This window comes from Anarhichas minor, unplaced genomic scaffold (genome assembly GCF_050575085.1).
Source record: "Anarhichas minor isolate MPS153535 unplaced genomic scaffold, ASM5057508v1 ptg000004l, whole genome shotgun sequence".
NCBI classification, from domain to species: Eukaryota; Metazoa; Chordata; class Actinopteri; order Perciformes; family Anarhichadidae; genus Anarhichas; species Anarhichas minor.
This window is the reverse complement of record NW_027466450.1, coordinates 15,603,511-15,627,172: the sequence shown is the minus strand read 5'-3', so window position 1 is coordinate 15,627,172 and position 23,662 is coordinate 15,603,511. Positions and strand designations below refer to the sequence as shown.

Sequence of the window (23,662 nt, the reverse complement as noted above, 5' to 3'; positions counted from 1 at the left end):
GCATGAGAAGGCAGGTGAGTGAGCAGGGGTTTTCCGGGAGGACGGGTTGAAGGGAGTTTCGATAAGTCTTTATTGACAGTGCAGTCATGTAGTGATATTCAGCTTTGTTCAAGACAGGGACAGTGTCTTATGTTTCAGTCTGAGTAGAGAGAGGGATCCTCTGACACCTTTCAGCACTCAGAGGGCAGGAAAGCCACCAGACGCGAGTTGTTTAGTTGTTAACTGAAGGACCTGAACCCTGCTGGTGCCTGTTAGTGGAAAAAGAAAACTTCTCTGGACTTCGGCAGAATGGATCGCTCAGAAAGCCCTGCATCCATTCGGCGGTGAGCTGTTTAAAGGATTTTTGTTTTGAAACATTTTCTTGCATCTAACTGACTATTTATCGAAATAACGTCCCCGTTGGATTTATTGTCAGTTAAATGAAATACTCTAAAATTGCAGTTGAAGTTGTATTTCATCCTGTTCTTGGAGATGGATGGTGGAGGAAGGGTAACACTAAGTTGGAAAAAAATGATATTAGTTTCAATTGTATTTATTCTAGGGCTGCAACTAACGATTATTTTAATAATCGATTAATCTGGCGATTATTTTTTTAATTAATCGATGAATCGGATATTAATGGGCCAAAAAAGGCGAGTGAATAAAAACGTGTCTTTAGTCTTGCAAACTATACCACCCCTGCTTTACTACTGTTATTAACGAGCTAACGCTAACTTGTCATGCTTGTCAAGCTGGATAACGAGTAAACACCAGCACCAGAAGAGCTACCGGAGGGACGTTACGTTCCTCTCTTCAAAACAGAACAAAAGTAGGATTCTGTAGTGACTAACCCTGCTGTTGAACTCCCTTCCTCCTCATCAAGGACTCCAACATGTTTACGTTTTAGGTGCTGAATCATCACCGTGGTGCTCCCGTGCCATGCCATGTCGCTTTTGCATATCTTGCAATTAACACACTTTTTCGATTTATTTAGTGTGAAATGCTCCCACACCTTGGATGACTTCGCCCCAGCGCGATAGCCTATCAGCGTTGAGATGTTTCTCCTGTCATCACTGACTGCCGTTGTACATACTGTGTATGTACAGTATGTATACATACATACATACTGTAAATACATATATACATATATACATACATTATGTATGTATATATGTCTGTACAGTATGTATGTATGTATGTATCATACATATATACATACATACATACTGTACAGACATATATACATACATTATGTATGTATATATGTATGATACATACATACATACATACTGTACAGACATATATACATACATTATGTATGTATATATGTCTGATACATGCATACATACATACATACTGTACATACATGTATACATACATACATACATACTGTACATGCATATATACATACATTATGTATGTATATATGTATGATACATACATACATACATACTGTACATACATGTATACATACATACATACATACTGTACATGCATATATACATACATACATACTGTACATACATGTATACATACATACATACATACTGTACATGCATATATACATACATTATGTATGTATATATGTATGATACATACATACATACATACTGTACATACATGTATACATACATACATACATACTGTACATGCATATATACATACATACATACATACATACATCTAAATCAACAAAAAGAACAAAGTGATTTGAACAACTCTGTCTTATCTGTCTGATGGGCAATTAGGGGGTCAAATAATTCAAGATGTTCATATTGAAGTTGTAGTGTTAAACAATAGCATCAATAGCCAATTTAAATATTGTTTGGCTTTATGAATCATATAGCAAAGTCAAACAGGATAAAGTTAACATATTATGATTTGTAATTTATATATTTTCAAACTCAAAATAGCTTCAAGAGTAATAAAATATAGAATCTATTTGTGAAAAACTTCTATAACAGCAGAGTAATGTCACATGACTCCTGCGACGGGGTTGGGCCACTTGTAGGTTGTTTTCGTACCTAAGAGGAATTTCAAAACACGAGAATATTGGTGAAAGCGTCAACTTCTCGAGTGGTTCTTGCGTTGTTTCTCTTCAGTGCACTGTAGTTGTAGGTATCTCGTAGCAGAGAGAGGGTTGAAAATAAGATTTGCAGACTAAAAGTCATCTTCCTCTTCTGTGAGCAGGAAGGCCAAGTTGATGATTGGCCTGAAAGGGAAGAAGAAAAAGAAAGTCAGCACAGGCCTGGTCCTGGAAAACAAGGGAGCTATGGGTAAGGCCTGGAAAACAAACACACACACACACACACACACACACACACACACACACACACACACACACACACACACACACACATTTGTTCTTTCTCGAGAACAAATTTAGGACCATTGTTTATCAAAATAATTTGAATAAACTCACTGACCTTTCCCACTAATAGGAAGCTCAAAGTACATGTAGTTAGACAGGAACTTTATTTTTTATGGCTACAAGCTGTACAAAGTAAAGTCTGTTTTTAGACGGGTTAACTGGGTACAGCTTGTGCAATTTCGGACAAAAGCTGTCCCCCCAAAAATCAGCTTTTTCCAAATTGCGTCCCTGTCTCGCACAAAATGACGTTCCCATACTACAAAAATGCACTCTGTGTAATTGAGAGTGCAGTTTAGTTGTGTGTGTGTGTGTGTGTGTGTCTGTTTAATGTGTGTGTGCAGTGTGTGCAGACAGTGAGGTGGAGGAACCTTCTGAAGCGTCTGCCCTGCTGGCGAAAGGAAACACCGAGGACCAACCAGACACCTCTGCAGTCAGAATCAGAATAATACCGAACAATAAAAGGTGTGACATTTTCACATTACATCACTTTTATGAACAGTATTCTGGGGAGCAGATACTGGGCGTATTTCAGAAGCAAAACTAACATAGTTATAAATCTCTCCCAAAGTGCTACGCGTTAGTGCCTCTCGGTACAGTTGCCTACATACAGTAAATGTAAATCAATATCTACCAGCACATCAGAATGTATTGCCGAACTGCCAGGCCTATGTTTCTGTGTGACGTTGAGACTCTGACCTGCAGTGAAACTTCCACAGGGCCAAACTGAAGACTTGCATCCAGAAGAGTGAAGGGAAACCCCAGAGCTTCCAGGTGACAGCACACACAGTTATGGACTACGTGTTTGGGTTTCGTATTATTTCAAATGTAAGATTAAACTCTGTGGAGCAGTGACAGCTCATCATGAGAGAAACATGTAGACATATTAAGAGAAAACAGGAATAATGAATCACAACACAAGTGACCATTTGAATGCATAAAGACAAAACAGCACACATTTATGGTGCACAAAGTTGATGAAAAATCTGCACATGAAAGTGCTCAAGAAAGGATGTGCTTACCAAGTGAGCCATATGTACATATGTAAAGTATAAAGTCTTATTGGGAATAACTCCTTCTCATCTGTGCAGTGGTATGTAACTTGTTGTCTGGCCTGTAGATTTCCATTAACATCACAGAGGCCAGGCAGCTGGTGGGAGAAAACATCGACCCGAGTGTGGTGATTGAGATCGGCGATGAGAAGAAGCAGACTTCGGTCAAAGAAGCGACCAATGCTCCCTTTTACAATGAGGTGAGAATAAGTCCTTTTGGGGGATTTTACTGATCTGAGAGACCCCAAATGAATCATCTGTCTCTGTCCAATTGTCCCCTTCTCTTCTTCCCGCCAGTATTTCGTGTTTGAATTCTTTGCCTATAAAGAGCTCTTTTTCGACAAAGTCATCAAGCTGACGGTAAGTTTAAAAAAAAGCAGCTGAAATAAGATAAGTTCAGATTTCATGTGATATATTGTAAATGATCAATTCAGAATGCCTACATGTTTGTACTTAGACACAATGAGGTGTTCTGTTATGATCTGTCAGTGAAATACATATTCTTTCCACTACATGTCTGAATGTGTCTTTCATGGTCTGGTAGTTCTGGGTTGTCAGGTTCAGTTTCAAGCTTTAGCTCTGTCTCTTCTGTGCATCTCACTCTTTCCAGGTGATGCACTCCAAAATGATGAGGAGTTTCTGTGTCGGGTCCTTTAAGCTGGATGTGTGGACAGTCCACAGACAGCCAGGTAGCTCGCCTCTTTCTGACGCGTCTCTCAGTCTACCTCGAGAAGAGGTTACCGGCAGCCGAAGGGATTTCAGAGGTCAACCCATTGTCTCTTTCTCGCTCCCTCAGGTCATCAGTTCACCAACAAATGGGCAATGCTGACCAATCCTAGTGACATTAACACCGGGGTCAAAGGTTATGTCAAGTGTGACATCACCGTCTCGGCAAAGGGGGATGCCATCCAGCCAGGACCAAAATCGAGTGATGCTGCGGAGGAGATAAACAAGTATAATACCTTTCTTTTGTTCTAAATTGTAATTAGCAGTCTTCCTGCTTTATTAGACTAATCAGGTGTTCTTGAACAGGTTACAGAAACAGGAACGATATTTCGGAGAGGTATGCAATAATAGTTGCAAGATTTAACATCATGAGCACCTCTGGAACTGTATGCTCTCACCTTTTAGTTTAAAATGTCCCACTGTCATTTAAAATTGTAAGAACCAAAACATCTCCAGAGATACCAAACATATTCGGTTGAAATTTAATATGGTATTATTTTATTTATAATATTATTATATTAATATTAGATTTTCTCCACTGAGAGTGTTACGCACTTTGGTTTTGAGTAAAACTTAATCTGACGTTTGAAGAGAGGTTTAAATTAAATCTTCCTAATTTTAAGCTAGTTTTAAAGTTTTACGATGAAATAACCGGCTTTAAAAATGAATCCTTGTTGGTGGAACCCAGCCTTCGCGTTATTAGCCTGGCTTTAGACTTGTAGTCTTATGACTTGCTGTAATTTGTTTTTGCTGATAAACCTGGTTGATAAAAAGGCTTTATAAATCTATTTGGTCCGGGTGGAAATACATTTGTTTGTTGCTGTGCCGTCCTTTTCCTCAGGAACCTGCTGATACCAGAAGGTTTTCCCACCGAGCGTCCCTGGGCTCGTTACTTTGTGAAGGTGTATCGAGCTGAAGGCCTTCCACGGAGCAACTCCGGCATGATGGCCAATGTCACCAAGGCCTTCATAGGAGGCGACACAGCACTCATAGACCCATACGTAGTGGTGGGCTTCTTCAAACAAGTGGTGGGTTGTATGTCCATTATGGACATTTTTATATATGCTTATTTAAGTTTAACAGTTCTTCGAATTAATTTCATTATTAATCAAAAAATTATATAAGTTTAATTTTAACATATATTTCAGGGAACAGGTTTAAATAGTTGTGAATACAAGAACAAATTCGAAGCAGAAAACAATGGCTCATGTTTGCATAAATGTCAGTTATTGAAATTGTGTACAAACACAATCAACACTGCTCCCAGTAGACTACAAACACTAAAACTAAAGATGTAACATATTTAGCATTTTACTGTTTATTTATTTATCATATTTTCTTACTTTATTTAACCCTAAGAAAGGCGCACATTACAGGTCGATTACGTCTGTTGTGTCTTTCACAATAAAAGTCCTAAACATACACACTGTTACTTTACACTGTAACCGTTTACCAGAGGGAACTCAAATTCACTCAGAACATTGTGTTAAAAGGAAGCTCAACCAAATAGCTTACAGTAGCTTTAGACTGTACAGCGATTTACCTCAGACAGACTGCCAGACGCTGCTCGGGGCCAATGGGATCCTGGTAGTTGGTCCATTGCCTGCATAAATCTATTCACACCTTCTCTTGAAAAACTGTTGCAACTGTTGCAAATTTGAAAGCCTTAACACTGAAAATATCCCTGCTTTGGGACAAATACATGATTATTTTATCTTATCCTCAAAGTTCTAGACCAAAAGTAATCACTACTGCATTGTCCTAAGGAAAGATACTGTTTCCAGCCATTTGGTCCACTTTCATGGTTAGCTTTTATTTTCATGATTGAAATATTGTTCTATGTAAGTCTAAATCATCTAATCTCCTCCCCCCTCCTCTCAGGGTCGCACATCCACTCAGAAGTCCACAGCAGAGCCGGAGTGGAACGAGCAGATCGTCTTCACAGAGATGTTTCCCCCTCTGTGTCAGAGACTGAAGATCCAGGTCTGAACTGTTATCATGTGGGAGGTGGAGGGATTGACAATCTGCAAAACTTCCCCACAAATTGACTCTTATATTTAAACATAGAATTACGTTATTCATAACACAAGTATGGACATCACAGCATGCTGACTCGTCTCCCCTCCACAGGTCTGGGATGAGGGAAGCATGACCGACGTTGCCATCGGAACCCATTACTTTGACTTGAGGCGCATCTCCAATGAACAGGATGGCGACAGAGGTGAGGACAGACGAAGGGTGGGGGAGGGGGCAGAGATAAAGTCATGCAGAAAGAAGGGGAACTTTAGGGGAATGACAAATATTCGCAGGCGACTGAGGAAGGAAGCGAGGACAGACGGGAATTATAGGAGGGAAGAATCATTGGTTGGATCACGGTGACTATTGTTTGTCTTTCTCCAGGGTTTTTACCAACTTTTGGTCCTGCGTGGATCAACCTGTACGGCTCTGTGAGAAGCGGTTCGATAGGTGACGACACAGTGGAGCTTAATGAGGGCATCGGAGAGGGCGTGTCCTTCAGGTTAATGTTTAACAAATTAAATTATGGGAGAAATTGATAATTGACAAAGAACTTATCAACAATACATTACCTCTAAATTCTTGCTGGTGTCAGGGGTCGCGTCTACATGGAGCTGGCAGTGGAGATCATGTCAGGAGGGGCGGGTTCCGAGTCCAAACTCAGCAAAACGGTGAAACCGTCGAATGACGCCAAAGCAGGAAAAGGCGGAGGGAAGGACGGTAAGACTCCTGCAGGAGGAGGAGGAGGAGGAGCCGCCGAGGATGACAAAGGAAAAGGTGTGGCTGCAGAAGTCCAGCCTGTGGAATCTCCTCCTGTGGTAAGCAGTGTTTTAATTCCCTCAACATTCCCCAACATAGAAAGTTGATGTAGTAATTGAATAATACTACATGGTTTTGTCACACCAAATTGTCATTTCCAAATCCCTCCTTATCCTCTAATAATACTGATCATTCTCAGGTCATGGAAGTGCTTCACCGTGACACGTATAATTCTCGTTGACAAACAGCTGAATGAATACATGTTTTCTTTGTCCAGCCTAATCCGGACCACAACGAGAGCTTCCTGCTGTTCGGGACGCTATTCGAAGCCACCATGATTGACAGGAAGATCGGAGACAAGCCAATCAGCTTCGAGTTCTCCATGGGTGAGTCGCCAAATCCACTGCTCTCACTCTTTTTTGCCTTCTCGTCTCTATTGTTTTTGCTTTTAATAGAAATTCGTCACGCATTGAAATCGATATAATAGTCATGTAACAAATACTGAGCGGTTCATAATTAAATTGAATGAATATGTGTTGATACGTTTTTTCTGAGTAGTTTGAGTTGTTATTGTCTTGAACTTGAGGAGATTAAAGTGTTTTTGTTATTTGGTCCACTCTGTATTTATCACTGAAGCCAAGAATAAAATCCCAGGAGAGAAGTAGGAGAGTTTACTACCTCAAACAAGTAAAAGTAAAAAAGTATGAGCATAAAGATATGTTAAACGTAAAAGTATTTATTTTGCACTACAACCAATTTTAGAATAAAGTGTCTTTTATTTCTATGTCATTGGAGTAGATTAGATATGATTAATGATTAATTAATGTGTATATCACCTTCATTTTGCAGCTGGTAGATGGTTATTAATTTAAATGTATTTATACATATATATATACACTTACACTATATTTACATATACTTTATACTGCTTGTGAATTGTTATTGATATTATGATATTCAAACATATGTGTTGATTATATTTTGTATTCTTATCTGAATCTGTAAAGTAGCTGAAGTTATCAAATAATTGGAGTGCAGAAAAAGTAAGTACAAGTACCTCAAAACTGTACAGTACTTGAGTAAATGTACTGATGCATAAAGAAACCCTCGTCCTCTCTTTGATTCCTCCCTCAGGTAACTGCGGTAATGTCTTGGAGGCTCCAGAGAAACCCGCCCCTGTCCCCAGTCCTGGTGTCAGGAGGAGACGAGTGCTGGAAGTCCCGGACAGCGGCGACACGATTGGCTCCTCTTCTCGCAGCACCTCCCCTACCCCCTCCCCCTCCTCCCTGCTCCTCCCCAGAGAGCCTCAGGACATGCCCTCGGCCCCTAGGTCCACGCCCTCGGCCCCTATGTCCACGCCCTCGGCCCCTATGTCCACGCCCTCGGCCCCTATGTCCACACCCTCGGCCCCTATGTCCACGCCCTCGGCCCTTATGTCCACGCCCTCGTCCCCTAAGTCCACGCCCTCGTCCCCTAAGTCCACGCCCTCGTCCCCTAAGTCCACGCCCTCGTCCCCTAAGTCCACGCCCTCGTCTCCTAAGTCCACGCCCTCGGCCCCTATGTCCACGCCCTCGGCCCCTATGTCCACGCCCTCGGCCCCTATGTCCACGCCCTCGGCCCCTAGGTCCACGCCCTCGTCCCCTAGGTCCACGCCCTCGGCCCCTAGGTCCACGCCCTCCGACCCTATGTCCACGCCCTCGGACCCTATGTCCACGCCCTCGGACCCTATGTCCACGCCCTCGGACCCTATGTCCACGCCCTTGGCCCCTATGTCCACGCCCTCGTCCCCTAAGTCCACGCCCTTGTCCCCTAAGTCCACGCCCTCGTCCCCTAAGTCCACGCCCTTGTCCCCTAAGTCCACGCCCTTGTCCCCTAAGTTCACGCCCTCGTCCCCTAAGTTCACGCCCTCGGCCCCTAAGTTCACGCCCTCGGCCCCTAGGTCCACGCCCTCGGCCCCTAGGTTCATGTCCTCGGCCCCTAAGTCCACGCCCTCGGCCCCTAAGTCTGCCACGCCTCCGCAGAAGCCGCTCATCGTCGCAGGAAACAAGTTGAGTCGCTTTGTTGTTTGATTCTTGATGTTCTGTTGAGCCTTGAAAGATGTTTGATGTTGTGTGCAAGTTATGTATACTGTCTCAGACACTGCTGAGGGAACGCGCCTCATTGTATAATTGCAGTGATGGTAATTAGTCTTTGCTCATATCCAACCTCAGCAGGACTCTATGTCCACGCCAAGGTGGAGCCAAGAAGTGACCAAACCAGCAAAAGTGCAAACAAATGTACTGAATGATGTCAATTTAAAAAAACAAGAGCCTTAAAGCGAGACTGTAACAGAAAGGGTCCAGAATATTAAGTATCGTGTTATTTGGTCTTTTTTTTTTTTGCTTTCAGAGTTTTAATTCAAATAAAAGTATCTAGCATTTAACATTTGGGACAAGATGATTGATGCCTGCAAGAAAGTCTTGATATTAAATAATATTGAATCTACTAGTTATAACAACTATTTTACATTTAGTTTTTAAAAGTAGGAGAAGGGAAAAGAAGGGGATTTGCTTCTCTTCCTCGTCTTGTAGCAAGATGGTCAGTGATGTAACCACAGTGCCTTTTGAGTCCCTGTGAAGAGGAGAGTTTTCTAACTTTACAATATATTGTTCCTCATTGTTTTCTCCCAGTTCATTTTGTGGATAACTGTGTTTACACGTATGTGTGTGTGTGTGTGTGTGTGTGTGTGTGCATGTGCATTTAGGTACTACATGTATCTTCCCCTGGAGAAGGAGAAGCCGTGCATCAATGTGCTGAGTAACTGGGAGAACAGAACCTACCGACTCTACAACTCTAATATACTGGAAAACATAGCTGTGCTGTTTGTATGTACACACTCATACTGGATCTGTGTGTTCATGAATGTATAGTATTACAGTGACCACAGAAAAACCTACCTGATGGCCAGCTTCACAGCCATCGCACTAAAAACACGAATACTTATTGTCTTTTAGGAGGAGGGTGTCGCTGGTGCAGCCGGGCTACACAAGAAGTCAGATCCGGGGGCGGCGCATATGCTCAAAACCATCCTCAAAGAATTCTGTATGGACGCCAGGTATTCAGACAATCTAATCAGAACATGACGACACTGTTTATGTCTCACTGCAGCGATGGTGGGAAAGTCTTAACAGCATTGCTTTAGAAGAGATACTACAGGCAGAAACATTGTTTTTCATGTACTGATCAATTTAGAGATGTTTGGTCTATTTTGCTTCCATAACATCTTCTTTCAGACTAGTGGAAAGAAAACATCTGTTTATTTTACTACTATGTCTATTTGCCTTTGCAGATTTCTCTTCAATTCACCAAAAGTTACCATTAGATAATGCCTCATTTGCATATTTAAACAAAAGATTTCCAAAAACTAAAACAAAATATAATTGACTTAACTTGTAGGACATAAAATGACAGCGAAACTGTTCTGTGTTCCTGCAGGAGTTTCATAGCAACAGCGGAGGACAAGTTGAAGGCAGAGCTAAAGTCGAGCTACCTGACGCAGCTGGACAGGAAACGCCTCACCCTGTGTAAACAGGAACTGGTGGGAAAATCTGACATACACACAAACACAAACTGACAATACCTCCTTAAATATCAACAGCTACGTCTTTGCCACGAGGCCTTAGGTGAAGACTTATCAAACGTATTCATTTGTAGTTTCACAGTGCAGTGGATTTATGGATTTGTTATTAATTAGGACTGCCAACGTCGCTGGATTGTTTTTTAGTGGCAAATGTGAGATGTTTACAAAAATGTTCTATATGAAAGACTTAGCGTGGGTGACCTTTCCCAGGTCAACAGTTCATATAAAATGTGTTTGTTTGTGTGTGTTACAGGAGAGTATGATAGGAGAGGCCGAGTCCATGGTAGAGAGTAAGAAGTTAGCTGGTGGTGTGAAAAAAATGCTGCAGAATGCAAAAAAACTACAGCAGAAACTACGCTTCCTTGTGGAGGAGGTACGGGACTCACCCTGTGTGTGTGTGTGTGTGTTTCATGTTTTACCTTATTTACCTTATTACATCCAAACTTTTCTCACACCCATGTGCACGCCCTCACACTCCGCTGCAGCCCCAGCACACAGTGCCCGACGTGTTTGTGTGGATGTTAAGCAACAACAAGCGCGTTGCGTACGCTCGGATCCGTGCCAGAGACCTGCTGCACTCCAGCAGCCAGGAGGCCCGAGGAATCCACTGTGGCAAGATACTGACACTGTTTCTAATGGTGAACGCACGCACACAAACATTACCTAAAGTTAAGGTGACAGTTTCGCAAGCACGCATCCAGGAACAGGCTAAATAAACTAAATAAACATGCAAATATAGCGTAGCAAAACGGCGAGTGGGCAAAGCTTGTACCAAATAGACTGTGGATCTGGGGTTGGCTTTCACTCCGAGGAAAGTAGCCTAACCCTATCCATGGCCAGGGGTCGTGCAGTTCTGGTGTCGTTGAGCCGGGGCCAATTTTGAATGTTGTGTTAAAGGGGACATATCATGAAAAACTAATTGTTTGTGCTTCTGCACATACATTTAGGTATCCTCAACCAGTGAAATATAACGACCATGTCAGGTTGTTTTTTTTGTGGTCTGACTAAATCAGAAAACATGAGATTCAACAAGCCAATCAGAGCAGACTGGGTTTTTGTGGGAGGGGGATGGCTTAAAGAGACAGGCACTAAAACGAAGCATTTCAGACAGAGGGTGAATACAGGTACATTCAGACAGACAGCATGAGAAAAACAATGTGTTTACATGCCATTAAAGCATGCAGAGATAAACTCATGTGTTTGTATGTGTGCAGCCTCCAGGGAAGCGTGGTGCAGACTTGACAGTCCAAGCGAAGGTGGACGTGTATCTGTGGTATGGAACCTTTTCCGACTCCATCCACATGCTGGACGACTTACCCGCGGGGTACGGTCTGGCCACAGGGGGCGGCAGCGACCCTCCAACAGCCCTGCTCTGTGCAGGTGAGAGACAGACCGACCATTACAGTCCCTCCTTTTTTCTGCTTATGTTTTGGCATTTTGTCTTTAAACTTCACACATTGTAAAACGGTGTCAACAATGTCAACAAAATATTTTTTAACTGCTACCAAACATAATTCTGTCTTTAGTATTTGCTTCTGGCATTTAAATATTACAATTTCTATGGTAAGAGGAAAAATAAGATTTTGAGAAGTGGGTCAACTGATGCTTTAAAGTCAGCCTAAACTACATTATATGGTGTGTGTTGGTCTGCATCTCCAGTGCAGCACACGTTCCAGCTGAGGTGCCACATGTATCAGGCTCGTGGTCTCATCGCCGCGGACACCACCGGCCTGTCGGACCCTTTTGCCCGAGTCACCTGTCTGTCACACAGCCAAACCACCAAAGTAAGTGTTTTGTTCATGTTCCTAGAATGTCAGCAAAGTTTCTCTGGGATGCTGATCGTCACTGTGGTCAAACCGCAGATCGTGCTTATAGTTTTGCAAGCTGTGCTTCAATTCACGGACACAAACAAAGACGTGTAGTGAGGAGTGGTGACGCAGCTGATGGAAAAGGTCAAACTGCTACTTTACTGTAACCTGAGTGTTGATTTGTTATGGCACGACAGAGGACTATAAGGATTATAGACACATCCTTGGAATACATTATATATTAAAGTGTAGAGCAGCAACAATTAGTCGATCGACAGAAAAGTAATCAAGCGAAAATGCTGTTTTCAGCCTCTCAGATGTGGAGATTTCATGCCTTTCTCTGTTTTATATCATATTGAACTGAATATCTTTGTGTTTTGGACTGACAAAATTGTTAATTGCTTCTTACTGTGTTTATGTTGTGTGTGTGTGTGTTGACGTCAGGTGATCAGTCAGACTCTCAGTCCGACATGGAATCAGAGCTTGCTGATGAGCCGCCTGCTGCTGATTGGAGATCTGTATCACATCCAAAAGGAGCCGTTGCGCATTCTCGTCGAGGTGTACGACGAGGACATGCTGGTAACGCTGCACAGATGGATTGATTGACAAATTAATCAAGTAATGGTTTCATATTCTCGATATTCTGCTGCTTAACAGATCTTGTGACCGCCTCTCTCTGATCTGCCGTGCGCAGGGTAAGCCGGAGTATCTGGGATCCACAGTGGCGGTGCCCGAGGTCCGCTTGGCCTCTGAGCCCTACGCTCCTCCAACTCTGCAGTACAGCCCGCTGCACTGCGGCAGCCAGACGGGAGGAGACCTACTGGCTGCGTTTGAACTGCTGCAGGTCAGTCGACGACCGTTTGGTTTCCCTCACGATGACGCAGCATGGAACCGTAATGAGGAATGTAGAATAACGCACGAGTATCACTGTGATGAATCTGTAGATCCCAGAGTCTGGAGAGAGGGGTCTGCCGGCGTTGGAGAAAGAGCAAGGAGGCTTCTACACGGTTCCTGCCAACATCAGACCGGTTCTCAGCACCTACAGGCTGGAGGTTTGGCTTTTTAAAATTATTTCTTTCAACGTAGCCAACAAATAACACTTTTGTTCTCATAATCCAACCCAACCACTTTGCTTCTGTGTGTCCTGTCCACCAGGTGTTATTCTGGGGTATGAGGGAGCTGAAGAAGGTTCAGCTGCTGTCTGTTGATCGCCCACAGGTACAACCCCCCCACCACACACACACACACACACACACACACACACACACACACACACACACAAACAGAAAAAACCCAAGTCACATCGCAATCTCCAATCCCTAATCCCTGTCTCTCCTTTGACCCTAATTTGTTTGACCAACACAACACAGGTATCATCAGAGACAAGACTTCATGCTTTTGGAGTTACCTACAACGTCTTTGTATCTTTAAAAAATTATTCGACACCATGACAGCGAGCTTGATAGCCTTTTCAAGTCACTTATGTGAGGATATTCACAATTATCGCAATAATGAAAATTCACTTTTCATTTTTTGTTTTTTGCTATCCGCAATGAAATCCTATGTTTTGTCCCATAGTGTCAAGTCCAGATCATTTTATTTATATAGACCACAAGAGTCTTAACAACAGCTGAAGAAACCTCAGGAAGGATCATAGCGTCCTGTAAATGTACTCATCAGAAGAAAGGATCTGAGGAATGTAAAAATCTGATCATGAAATTGACTAACAAAACCGCTTCTCTCTTTCTCTAGGTCTTCATAGAGTGTGCGGGAATAACACTGCGTTCCTCCGTCATTCAGAAGTACAAGTCCAACCCAAACTTCACCACGCTGGTTGATGCCATAGAGCTGGTAAGACCAATACAGATGTATAGACCTCACTGATCACCTTGTGTCTGAATGGGAGCAGATCCCTGAGTCCTTGGACCGAGTCTGACTGAATCCGTACATTTATTGGATAATGTATTGAATCTACCGTGCCATCCTTTAGGAGCTACCAGAGAACGAACACCTCCACCCTCCTCTCAGCATCACCGTTGTCGACTGGCGGGCCTTTGGTCGCAGCACGCTGGTTGGAAATCACATTATCAACAACCTCAAGGCCTTCAAATACATTCCACCTCCAGCCCTGCCTGCTCCAGCCCTGCCTGCTCCAGCCCTGCCTGCTCCCATACAGATACACGAACCGCCCAAGGCCAAGGAGACGCCTGGACCTTCCCTGGCCCCACAGCCACAAAGCACTCAGGGTAATAAGTGTGTGTGTGTGTGTGTGTGTGTGTGTGTGTGTGAAACATTGAGGGATTTTACAGCCAGATTCAAAGCCACTTTAAAAGAAAAAAAAGTAATGTTTTTACATAACAAGATAGGGAAAAAAACCTCTTTTCAAACATATGATACGATATAGTCCATTGTCCACACAGGGATAATTTGTCTTGGACTCAAATGCTGCACACAAGATAGTCATAATACAAAAAGAAACAGCCACAGTACTAAAGGACATCACGACCGCACATTACACATATTGCACATATTAAATAACCACGAATAAGAAAAAGCAACATATTGCACACTTGAAGAATATGTTCTCGGATGTCTCGGTAGTCAGAGCACATAATCAATATAAGTATAAAGTAGTCCCTGTGCTACATGATCTTTTGTCAGTATCCCTGTTGTAAAGGATTACAAAATGATAATAAAGACTCCAGAGTGCTGCAAGAAAGAAAACCTGGAAACGAGTCAACGTTATTGCACTTGCGGTGTCATCGTCTCGATGTGTCGATGGAACCAATGAGATGCTAACTTCTAGGTTGGCCTACAAAAGCACGTCATCCCTTTATTGATTAGTCCTCCAGTCCTCTAGGCCCACTGATCGTGTCCCACCAGGAGACTAATCTTTGTCTTTTGTCCAATAGGACTGTACCAGTCTGCTGGAGACACCAGATGGTCTGTACCACTAAGAATTCAAGATTTCTTCATCACTGTGGAGGATGAAGCCCCTCCTCCACCTCCAGCCCCACCCCCACCTAAGGAAGAACCCAAGAAGAAAAGGGTTACTGCATATTTAACTAAAGAAATGATTAGGTTCTTATGGATCCTATGTACAGTGTCTAACTATTCTTTGCGTGTCCTTTTTAAATCCAGGACACGCAGGCAGTAAGCACTCGTGGTCGTTCCACGAAGCGGACGAAGCGGACCGTCGCTGACGAATCAGCAGCGTGTGTCATCGACTGGTGGTCGAAATACTACGCGTCTGTGGAGAAACAGGTAGCTCTGATTCTTCCGTTTTTTGCTGCAAAAGATCTGAAACTTATTTTTACAAAATGAAACTGTGAACCTGTTTATGTTCCAGGTCAAACAGGGCGACTCTCCATTCCTCAAGGTCTTTGATAAAGGTAAGAACTCTGTGAACACTTAGTAATAAAACAATAATAATCTGATGATTTGATCAATCAGTCAATTGTCTGATTCCAGAAACAATTAGCAAATGACTAAATCTTGAGAATAGCTGTATTAAAAGTCAGTATAGGGGATCAATGTCTACAACATAGGAATTAATTCCCATAAAAAAGTCTTTGTAGAACGATTCAGCTGTATTATTATTGTTCAGCTATTTCACCGTGAATGGAGATCTTTGCACGTGTTACTTTTCCCACTAATACCATCAATTAAGTCTAATATAAATAGCAAGTAAAATGGTGTTAGGGAGGGTTATCCCAGTACTTTCCCCCTCAAACACACACACATTGTTGTGCATTGCAGCTTTGCCGTATCAGGGCTTGCTCAGCGATGGAATAGACTCCTTACGTAAGGACATTCAGCTTAAACAGTTGTTATTAAAGCTAGAGTGCAGGACTTTGACATATAAATTAAATGTTGGGGGAGATAAAAGTTACACACTAGCTTTAAGGGACTTAGAGCACGTTCAGGCCATTTTTTAGCCTGTTAATTCTAACTTCCCTTGAGGAAATCTTCTGCTTGGTAATTGTTAACTGACAACTGGAAGGTCTGGGGACTGACTGCGTCTTGCTGGTTTCTGTGGTACAACCATGTAGATAAATCTGTTAGGCTGCCCTGCAGCTACCACTGTTACCCTCCAGGTACATTCAGCTGTGGTGTGGCCACTTTATTCTGGGGGATCAGTGTGGTATTCTTTAATGTTCCGGTGGGCAGCATGTCAAATGTTTCTGACAAATCCTCCAGAAAGGACAGGCAGAATTAAGTGGAAACAAATGATACAATAACAAGGGAAAACACTCATTTTTTTGAGTTTCTTCTGGTGGAGACGAGGGCAACTTGGTTTAAATCCCAGACGTCACTCGTAGGTTTCTAAATGGCAGTTTGAAGCATGGAGTTTCAGAAGTTATTCTCTGCTATTAACCGCTTTGTCATCACGATGCAAAGAAAATGCTCCGGCTTTCTCTTCACATCCATGCCCGGTGCTTTGTGTCAGTGTTTATCTCCCATTTATATTGTTCTCCTTTATTTGTTCCATCAGTCAGCAGCAAGAAGAAACAGAAAGAAAAAGAAACCGTGGATCCAAAGCTCGGCCTGCCTAGCAAATTAGCCACACTCAAGGTACTCTGTCCACTGCAGGTTCAGGAAGACCACAGCAGACTCTCTGACTCCAACATTCGTTATCATTGTCATTAGTTCACATGTGTATCATCACGTAAATCCCACCATAGCTCAGATCAGTATGCAAAAGATATATTCTTCTATTTTGTTCTAACAATATAATTCACATGGAGAGATGAATTTCAGATATGAATGTGAATTTCTGGTGCATTTGTTGAACATATAAACAGAATCGACATGTTGTTGTAGTAGTAGAACAAAGGTCTGAGTGGAGTATGGGATTCTCCATCCTGCATACATTGACGCTGACAATCTCTCTGCAGCTGTACACCAAGGAGCTGGAGACAGACTTCGGCCCTTTCAATGATTGGGTGAACACATATGAGCTGTTCAGAGGGAAAGCCAACGAGGACGAGGGGGCGAATGAGGAGAGATTCGTTGGCAAATTTAAGGTGAGACAGTAAGGTTGATTGTCCTCTATGGGAACCAGTGACATGTCTTCACTATTGATCTGATCCACTCCGTGCATACTCTTCTCTGCAGGGGCGATTCTGCCTGTATAAGCTGGATGAGGACATGGCAGACGACACCGGGGACTTCAAAGTGAACAGAGGAATCCCTCCCAACGGACTGGTCCAAGTCCTCATCCGGGTTTACATCGTCTCTGTGCGTCCTCATTGCTAAGCATCAGTTTGACTACGAATGTTCTTAAGCATTTAGACTGAACGCACAGCTGTTGAGAGCGTCTCTGCATAACTGTTCATACATAAAACAGAACGTAAAAATGTTTGTAAATACATTTTAAAAGTAACTGGGCTTTATTAAAAATGTCTGAAATGCATACAAGAATCAAACAAACAACAAAACATGTCGCATCAAACACGACATTTACTTACAGGTCAGGATAAATGTAGAGGCTAAATACAGCAGGTCTGTTAATGTTACGGAAGCCAAACAGGACCATACAAACAGGACCATACGAACAGGACCATACGAACAGGACCATACATTGGGTTGAAATACAGAACCCTCTTCCTTGTGAGACTAAACTAATCCAACGTGTTAACTGTCTCTCCTTCCCCTCCAGGCGTCGAACCTGCACCCAGCCGATGCGGACGGGAAGGCGGACCCGTACGTTGTTCTCCGGCTCGGCAAGAACGAAATCAAAGACAGAGACAACTACATCCCTAAGCAGCTGAATCCAGTGTTTGGAAGGTGCGTGAGCGGCTGACTGTCCCCGTGTAGTGAATCAGAGCCCCGGTAGTTTCAAGTTGTTTTAAAGCTCCTTTTTGATTCCTGATTCCAGATCTTTTGAGATGCAGGCGACGTTTCCTCAGGAGTCTCTGCTGTCGGTGGTGATCTACGACTACGACATGGTGGGAGGGGACGACCTGATGGGAGAGACTCGCATTGACCTGGAGAACCGATTCTACAGCCGACACAGAGCCACCTGTGGACTGCCGACTGAGTACAGCCTGTGAGTCTGGGTCTGCAGCTCCCTACTTATGTATTCATGGTTGATAGGCAAACTGAAAACAGCTGTCCGATGCAGGTATCATAGTGTTTATAGCAACACGTCCCTAGAAAGGATTTTACAAAACAAGAGATTAGAACAGTGACTGAATACTTTGAGATATAAAGCACACGTTAATAACATTACTTTAATGAGCACAGGATTGTTGCTGAATGAAGCAGGTTTTGGTAGCTCTCTTGAAAGGTCTGTCATCTCTTGATGTATTTGCAGAAAGGCTGAGGAGTAAGTCCATTTAAAAACACAAGCTTTACATAATGAAAACCAACACAGTCTGCAAAACTTAGAATCTTTGCAGACATTGATTGTAATGACACTTTGGGTTTACTTACAGACTGGTTGGACTGGGAACCAGGCAGCTAAACCATTTAGTAGAGGAACAAATCACCCAAAAAGGCTTTAGTTTCTGAGATACTCGAGGTAGAACAAAGCACAATGATGTTCTTTCATAACTTTAATATGTCTGCAAACGTCAATACCTTTGGCCATCTTTGAAATGCTTATACTTAAACACATATGAATTATAAACCCGTTTTCCACTTGGTTCATTTATGTGAATTCTTCATCCTGCTGGTTGGAGTAACTCTTAATTCATGCCTACTTTATATCTGTGCTATTTGGTTCATTGTCGTCTGAACAAAGACGTTAAAGGAGGAGAAACTTAAAACGTTATCATTTACATGACTGCCATGCGTCCCCTGCCCTTCTGTCTGTTAGTCACGGTTATAATGCCTGGAGAGACTGCCTGAAGCCGTCAGAGCTGCTGTCTCAGCTGTGCAACGACAACGGTCTGGACGAGCCTGTGTTCAGTCCGGGACGCATCACTGTGGCTGGCAAAGTTTTCATTGGAAAGACGTGGTTCATACAAGAAGAAGGTAAAGACTGACACACGACATATTGCTCTTGGTCTTTCTCCATTTAACATTTATGAGCACTATATGAACATTTAATTCATGCTTCATGACTTTTTATGGGCTGCTATACTATGAGTTATTCATGACTTTTTATGACATACTATGATTTTTATGACCTTTTTTATGTCAGACTTTACTATGACTTTTTTATGAAATAGAATGCTATTTATTTTTCATATTTATTTATATGACGTACTATACTATAACTTCTTTTCATGACTTTTTTAATGAAATTTAATTGATTTTTTCTGACATACTATACAATGACTTTTTCTGACATACTATACTATGACTTTTTCTGACATACTATACTATGATTTTTTCTGACATACTATACTATGACTTTTTCTGACATACTATACTATGACTTTTTCTGACATACTATACTATGACTTTTTCTGACATACTATGATTTTTTCTGACATACTATACTATGACTTTTTCTGACATACTATACGATGACTTTTTCTGACATACTATACTATGACTTTTTCTGACATACTATACTATGACTTTTTCTGACATACTATGATTTTTTCTGACATACTATACTATGACTTTTTCTGACATACTATACTATGACTTTTTCTGACATACTATACTATGACTTTTTCTGACATACTATGATTTTTTCTGACATACTATACTATGACTTTTTCTGACATACTATACTATGACTTTTTCTGACATACTATACTATGACTTTTTCTGACATACTATACTATGATTTTTTCTGACATACTATACTATGATTTTTTCTGACATACTATACTATGACTTTTTCTGACATACTATACTATGACTTTTTCTGACATACTATACTATGATTTTTTCTGACATACTATACTATGACTTTTTCTGACATACTATACTATGATTTTTTCTGACATACTATACTATGACTTTTTCTGACATACTATACTATGACTTTTTCTGACATACTATACTATGACTTTTTCTGACATACTATACTATGACTTTTTCTGACATACTATACGATGACTTTTTCTGACATACTATACTATGACTTTTTCTGACATACTATACTATGACTTTTTCTGACATACTATGATTTTTTCTGACATACTATACTATGACTTTTTCTGACATACTATACTATGACTTTTTCTGACATACTATACTATGACTTTTTCTGACATACTATACTATGACTTTTTCTGACATACTATGATTTTTTCTGACATACTATACTATGACTTTTTCTGACATACTATACTATGACTTTTTCTGACATACTATACTATGACTTTTTCTGACATACTATACTATGACTTTTTCTGACATACTATACTATGATTTTTTCTGACATACTATACTATGATTTTTTCTGACATACTATACTATGACTTTTTCTGACATACTATACTAAGATTTTTTCTGACATACTATACTATGACTTTTTCTGACATACTATACTATGATTTTTTCTGACATACTATACTATGACTTTTTCTGACATACTATACTATGATTTTTTCTGACATACTATACTATGACTTTTTCTGACATACTATACTATGATTTTTTCTGACATACTATACTATGACTTTTTCTGACATACTATACTATGACTTTTTCTGACATACTATACTATGACTTTTTCTGACATACTATACTATGACTTTTTCCTGACGTTAATTCTAATCTTGTGTTGTGTGCACACGTTGCAGAAGAGCCGATGGAGTCCTATGAGCACTTGGCCCTGAAGATCCTGCATCGCTGGGCGGAGATCCCAGCCGTGGGATGCAAGCTGGTACCAGAACACATTGAGACCAGAACTCTGTTCAACAAGGCTCGGCCTGGCATGGAGCAGGTACTGTTCCACACTGTCTAACAAGATGGTTCTCTGAATGTATTAAGTGATAAAATCAAGACGTTTTTACAAACTTTTCGTCAGACACCGAAATGTAATTTTGCTTTTGTGTGCCTTCAAGCTTTTTATCTTCAGATTAAAAGCTTAATTTCAACAAATTTAACCTGATTCTTTGGGTTGAGTGCTATCGTGTGAGAAAGACAGAGATCTGCAGATGTTGCTATAGTTGTTCAGTCGCGACATTTCTTTTTGTAGAAGCGTCTTTTCAGCACTAATTCATGACAGGAACCAGTATCTGATTTTCTCCTTTGTGTGTGTGTGTGTGTGTGTGAAGGGTCAGCTCCAGATGTGGGTAGACATGTTCCCCGTGGACTCACCTCACCCGGGACCTTCAGTGGACATTTCCCCTCGTAAACCAAAAGGGTGATTGCTGTCTCCCTCTGAAAGCCTGTTGAGTCTTAATAAAACAATATTTGTTCATGAAAAGGATGCTAACGCTCCAATGTGTGCGTATTCAGGTACGAGCTGCGTATCATCATCTGGAACACAGAGGATGTGATTCTGACGGACAGCAGCTTCCTGACCGGTGAACAGTCCAGTGATATCTACGTCAAGGGGTAACTACAAGCTTATCTGTTCCAAATGGAGATGTTTGTCAGACTCATGATTTGCTTTTAGTTTTCTGATATTTTCTTGTACAGAAATAAGTTGTGAGCCTGCTTTCCATCCCTTTTAATGTCAGGACAATGTCTCTGTAAACACTGCTACTGTCGATCGTTCTCTGTAGCTGGTTGAAAGGTTTAGAGGACGACCGACAGGAGACAGACGTCCACTACAACTCTCTGACTGGAGAGGGAAACTTCAACTGGCGCTTCGTGTTCCCCTTCAGCTACCTGCCTGCTGAGAAGGTGCTGACAAATAGACAGACGCAGGCTTACACCTTCTGAACGCTGCGGAAATAAGCACAACCTGGAAAACTATATCACATTGTCGTCACGGCCATCTTTCCTTCTCTCTCTAACAGGTGATAGTGGTGACCAAGAAAGAGCATATTTTCTCTCTGGATAAGTCGGAGCAGAAGCTTCCTGCTATCCTCAGTCTGCAGGTCTGGGACTTCGAGACGCTCTCCTCTGACGACTTCCTAGGTAGGTGTGACTGCTTCTCGATGTTACTCCATTTGTATATTGGACTCTGATGCAAAGTGTGTTTTTGCCTGTGTCCCGTAGGCACGGTGGAGTTCGACCTCCACGATTTCCCTCGAGGGTCAAAGACGGCAAAGTCATGCCAGATGGACATGATGACGGACGGGACGGAGAGGATCTCCATCTTCCAGCAGAAGAGATCGAGAGGCTGGTGGCCCTTCATTAAGTCTGGAGAGCTGACGGTGCGTACACACACACACACACACACACACACACACACACACACACACACACACACTGACAAAACACGTGTTGAGCCTTTGATTGATCGGTGTGGGTGTGCTCTGAATCCATCAGGGGAAAGTGGAGGCGGAGTTTCATCTTGTGATAGCTGAAGAGGCCGAGAAAAATCCTGTCGGCCGAGCCCGCAAGGAGCCGGAGCCGCTGCCAAAGCCAAAGTAAGAGTCTGACATTACTCTGAACACAATCAAGTGTGTGTGTGTGTGTGTGTGTGTGTGTGTGTGTTCCTTTAACGGTGTCAACTCCAGAGGGAGGAGCTCATGAGGCACAGTGCAGGAAAATGTGACTGAAAAGATGTTCAAAACCAGAGATAAACACTAATACTACCATGACTCAAAATATCAATGCTTCTAAACGTGCAACTGAATAAAAGTACTTCACTCCCGCTTCTCCTTTCTTTGTACAACAGTCGTCCAGACACCTCCTTCTCGTGGTTCATCAATCCATTCAAGTGTTTCTTCCACTTGGTGTGGGGGACCTACAAGAAGTACATCATCATCGGCCTGCTGCTGCTCCTCACAGCGCTGTTCCTCGCTCTGCTGTTCTACACGCTGCCGGGAGCCATTACGCAGAGGATAGTCAACGGGTAACAGGCGACCACGGAGAACCACACTGTAGTTCCGAACATCTGTGCAGAGGTATGGATTGGGTGGACGTTTAGATGATGCGACTCGCCCTCCTTCAACATGTACAGGAGGGATGAACTTACCTGTGAAGGTTTCTGCATCTATACACCTTAAAATAATGTATGTTTATAAAAGAACTAGTTTATTAAGTAGAAGAGTCTGGACGTTAAGGTGTTTCTATTTGAATGCATGATTTACAGTTGGTCTCCTGATATTAGATGGTATGTGTAAAAGGGATAAGGTGCTTGTCAGATTGACCTGATGAAGAGACACCATGACTTAATACGTTGTCATCTGTGCTCAATAAAGAAGTGATATAACGCTTAGCACGCAGGCTCTGCTGTTACTGTGTTGTGAATGCAAGTTCAATATAAAGTCAAATGTCTTGAAGCTTCTATCTCTTCCAATGAAGC

The 23,662-nt window shown here is 42.1% G+C and overlaps 1 protein-coding gene across 1 annotated transcript; it reads left to right on the top strand.

The window, feature by feature from the left end:
* The first annotated feature begins 288 nt into the window (after nucleotides 1–288).
* On the top strand, nucleotides 289–23,213 carry fer1l6 (fer-1 like family member 6). The gene is made up of 47 exons (XM_076104788.1): nucleotides 289–323; nucleotides 2,170–2,255; nucleotides 2,701–2,812; nucleotides 3,067–3,121; nucleotides 3,468–3,599; nucleotides 3,697–3,759; nucleotides 4,010–4,088; nucleotides 4,196–4,352; nucleotides 4,967–5,153; nucleotides 6,007–6,108; nucleotides 6,256–6,346; nucleotides 6,526–6,643; nucleotides 6,737–6,969; nucleotides 7,191–7,286; nucleotides 8,035–8,243; nucleotides 8,904–8,947; nucleotides 9,644–9,764; nucleotides 9,894–9,994; nucleotides 10,375–10,477; nucleotides 10,773–10,892; nucleotides 11,005–11,157; nucleotides 11,734–11,899; nucleotides 12,179–12,303; nucleotides 12,772–12,906; nucleotides 13,022–13,171; nucleotides 13,272–13,379; nucleotides 13,483–13,545; nucleotides 14,080–14,178; nucleotides 14,318–14,573; nucleotides 15,240–15,380; nucleotides 15,461–15,591; nucleotides 15,677–15,719; nucleotides 16,087–16,131; nucleotides 16,823–16,902; nucleotides 17,226–17,354; nucleotides 17,446–17,568; nucleotides 17,990–18,117; nucleotides 18,209–18,379; nucleotides 19,151–19,308; nucleotides 21,042–21,181; nucleotides 21,516–21,604; nucleotides 21,700–21,798; nucleotides 21,969–22,089; nucleotides 22,206–22,326; nucleotides 22,408–22,565; nucleotides 22,681–22,781; nucleotides 23,033–23,213. The coding sequence occupies exons 1-47, from the start codon at nucleotides 289–291 to the stop codon at nucleotides 23,211–23,213; spliced, it is 5,658 nt and encodes a 1,885-aa protein (XP_075960903.1).
* Nucleotides 23,214–23,662: the final 449 nt, after the last annotated feature.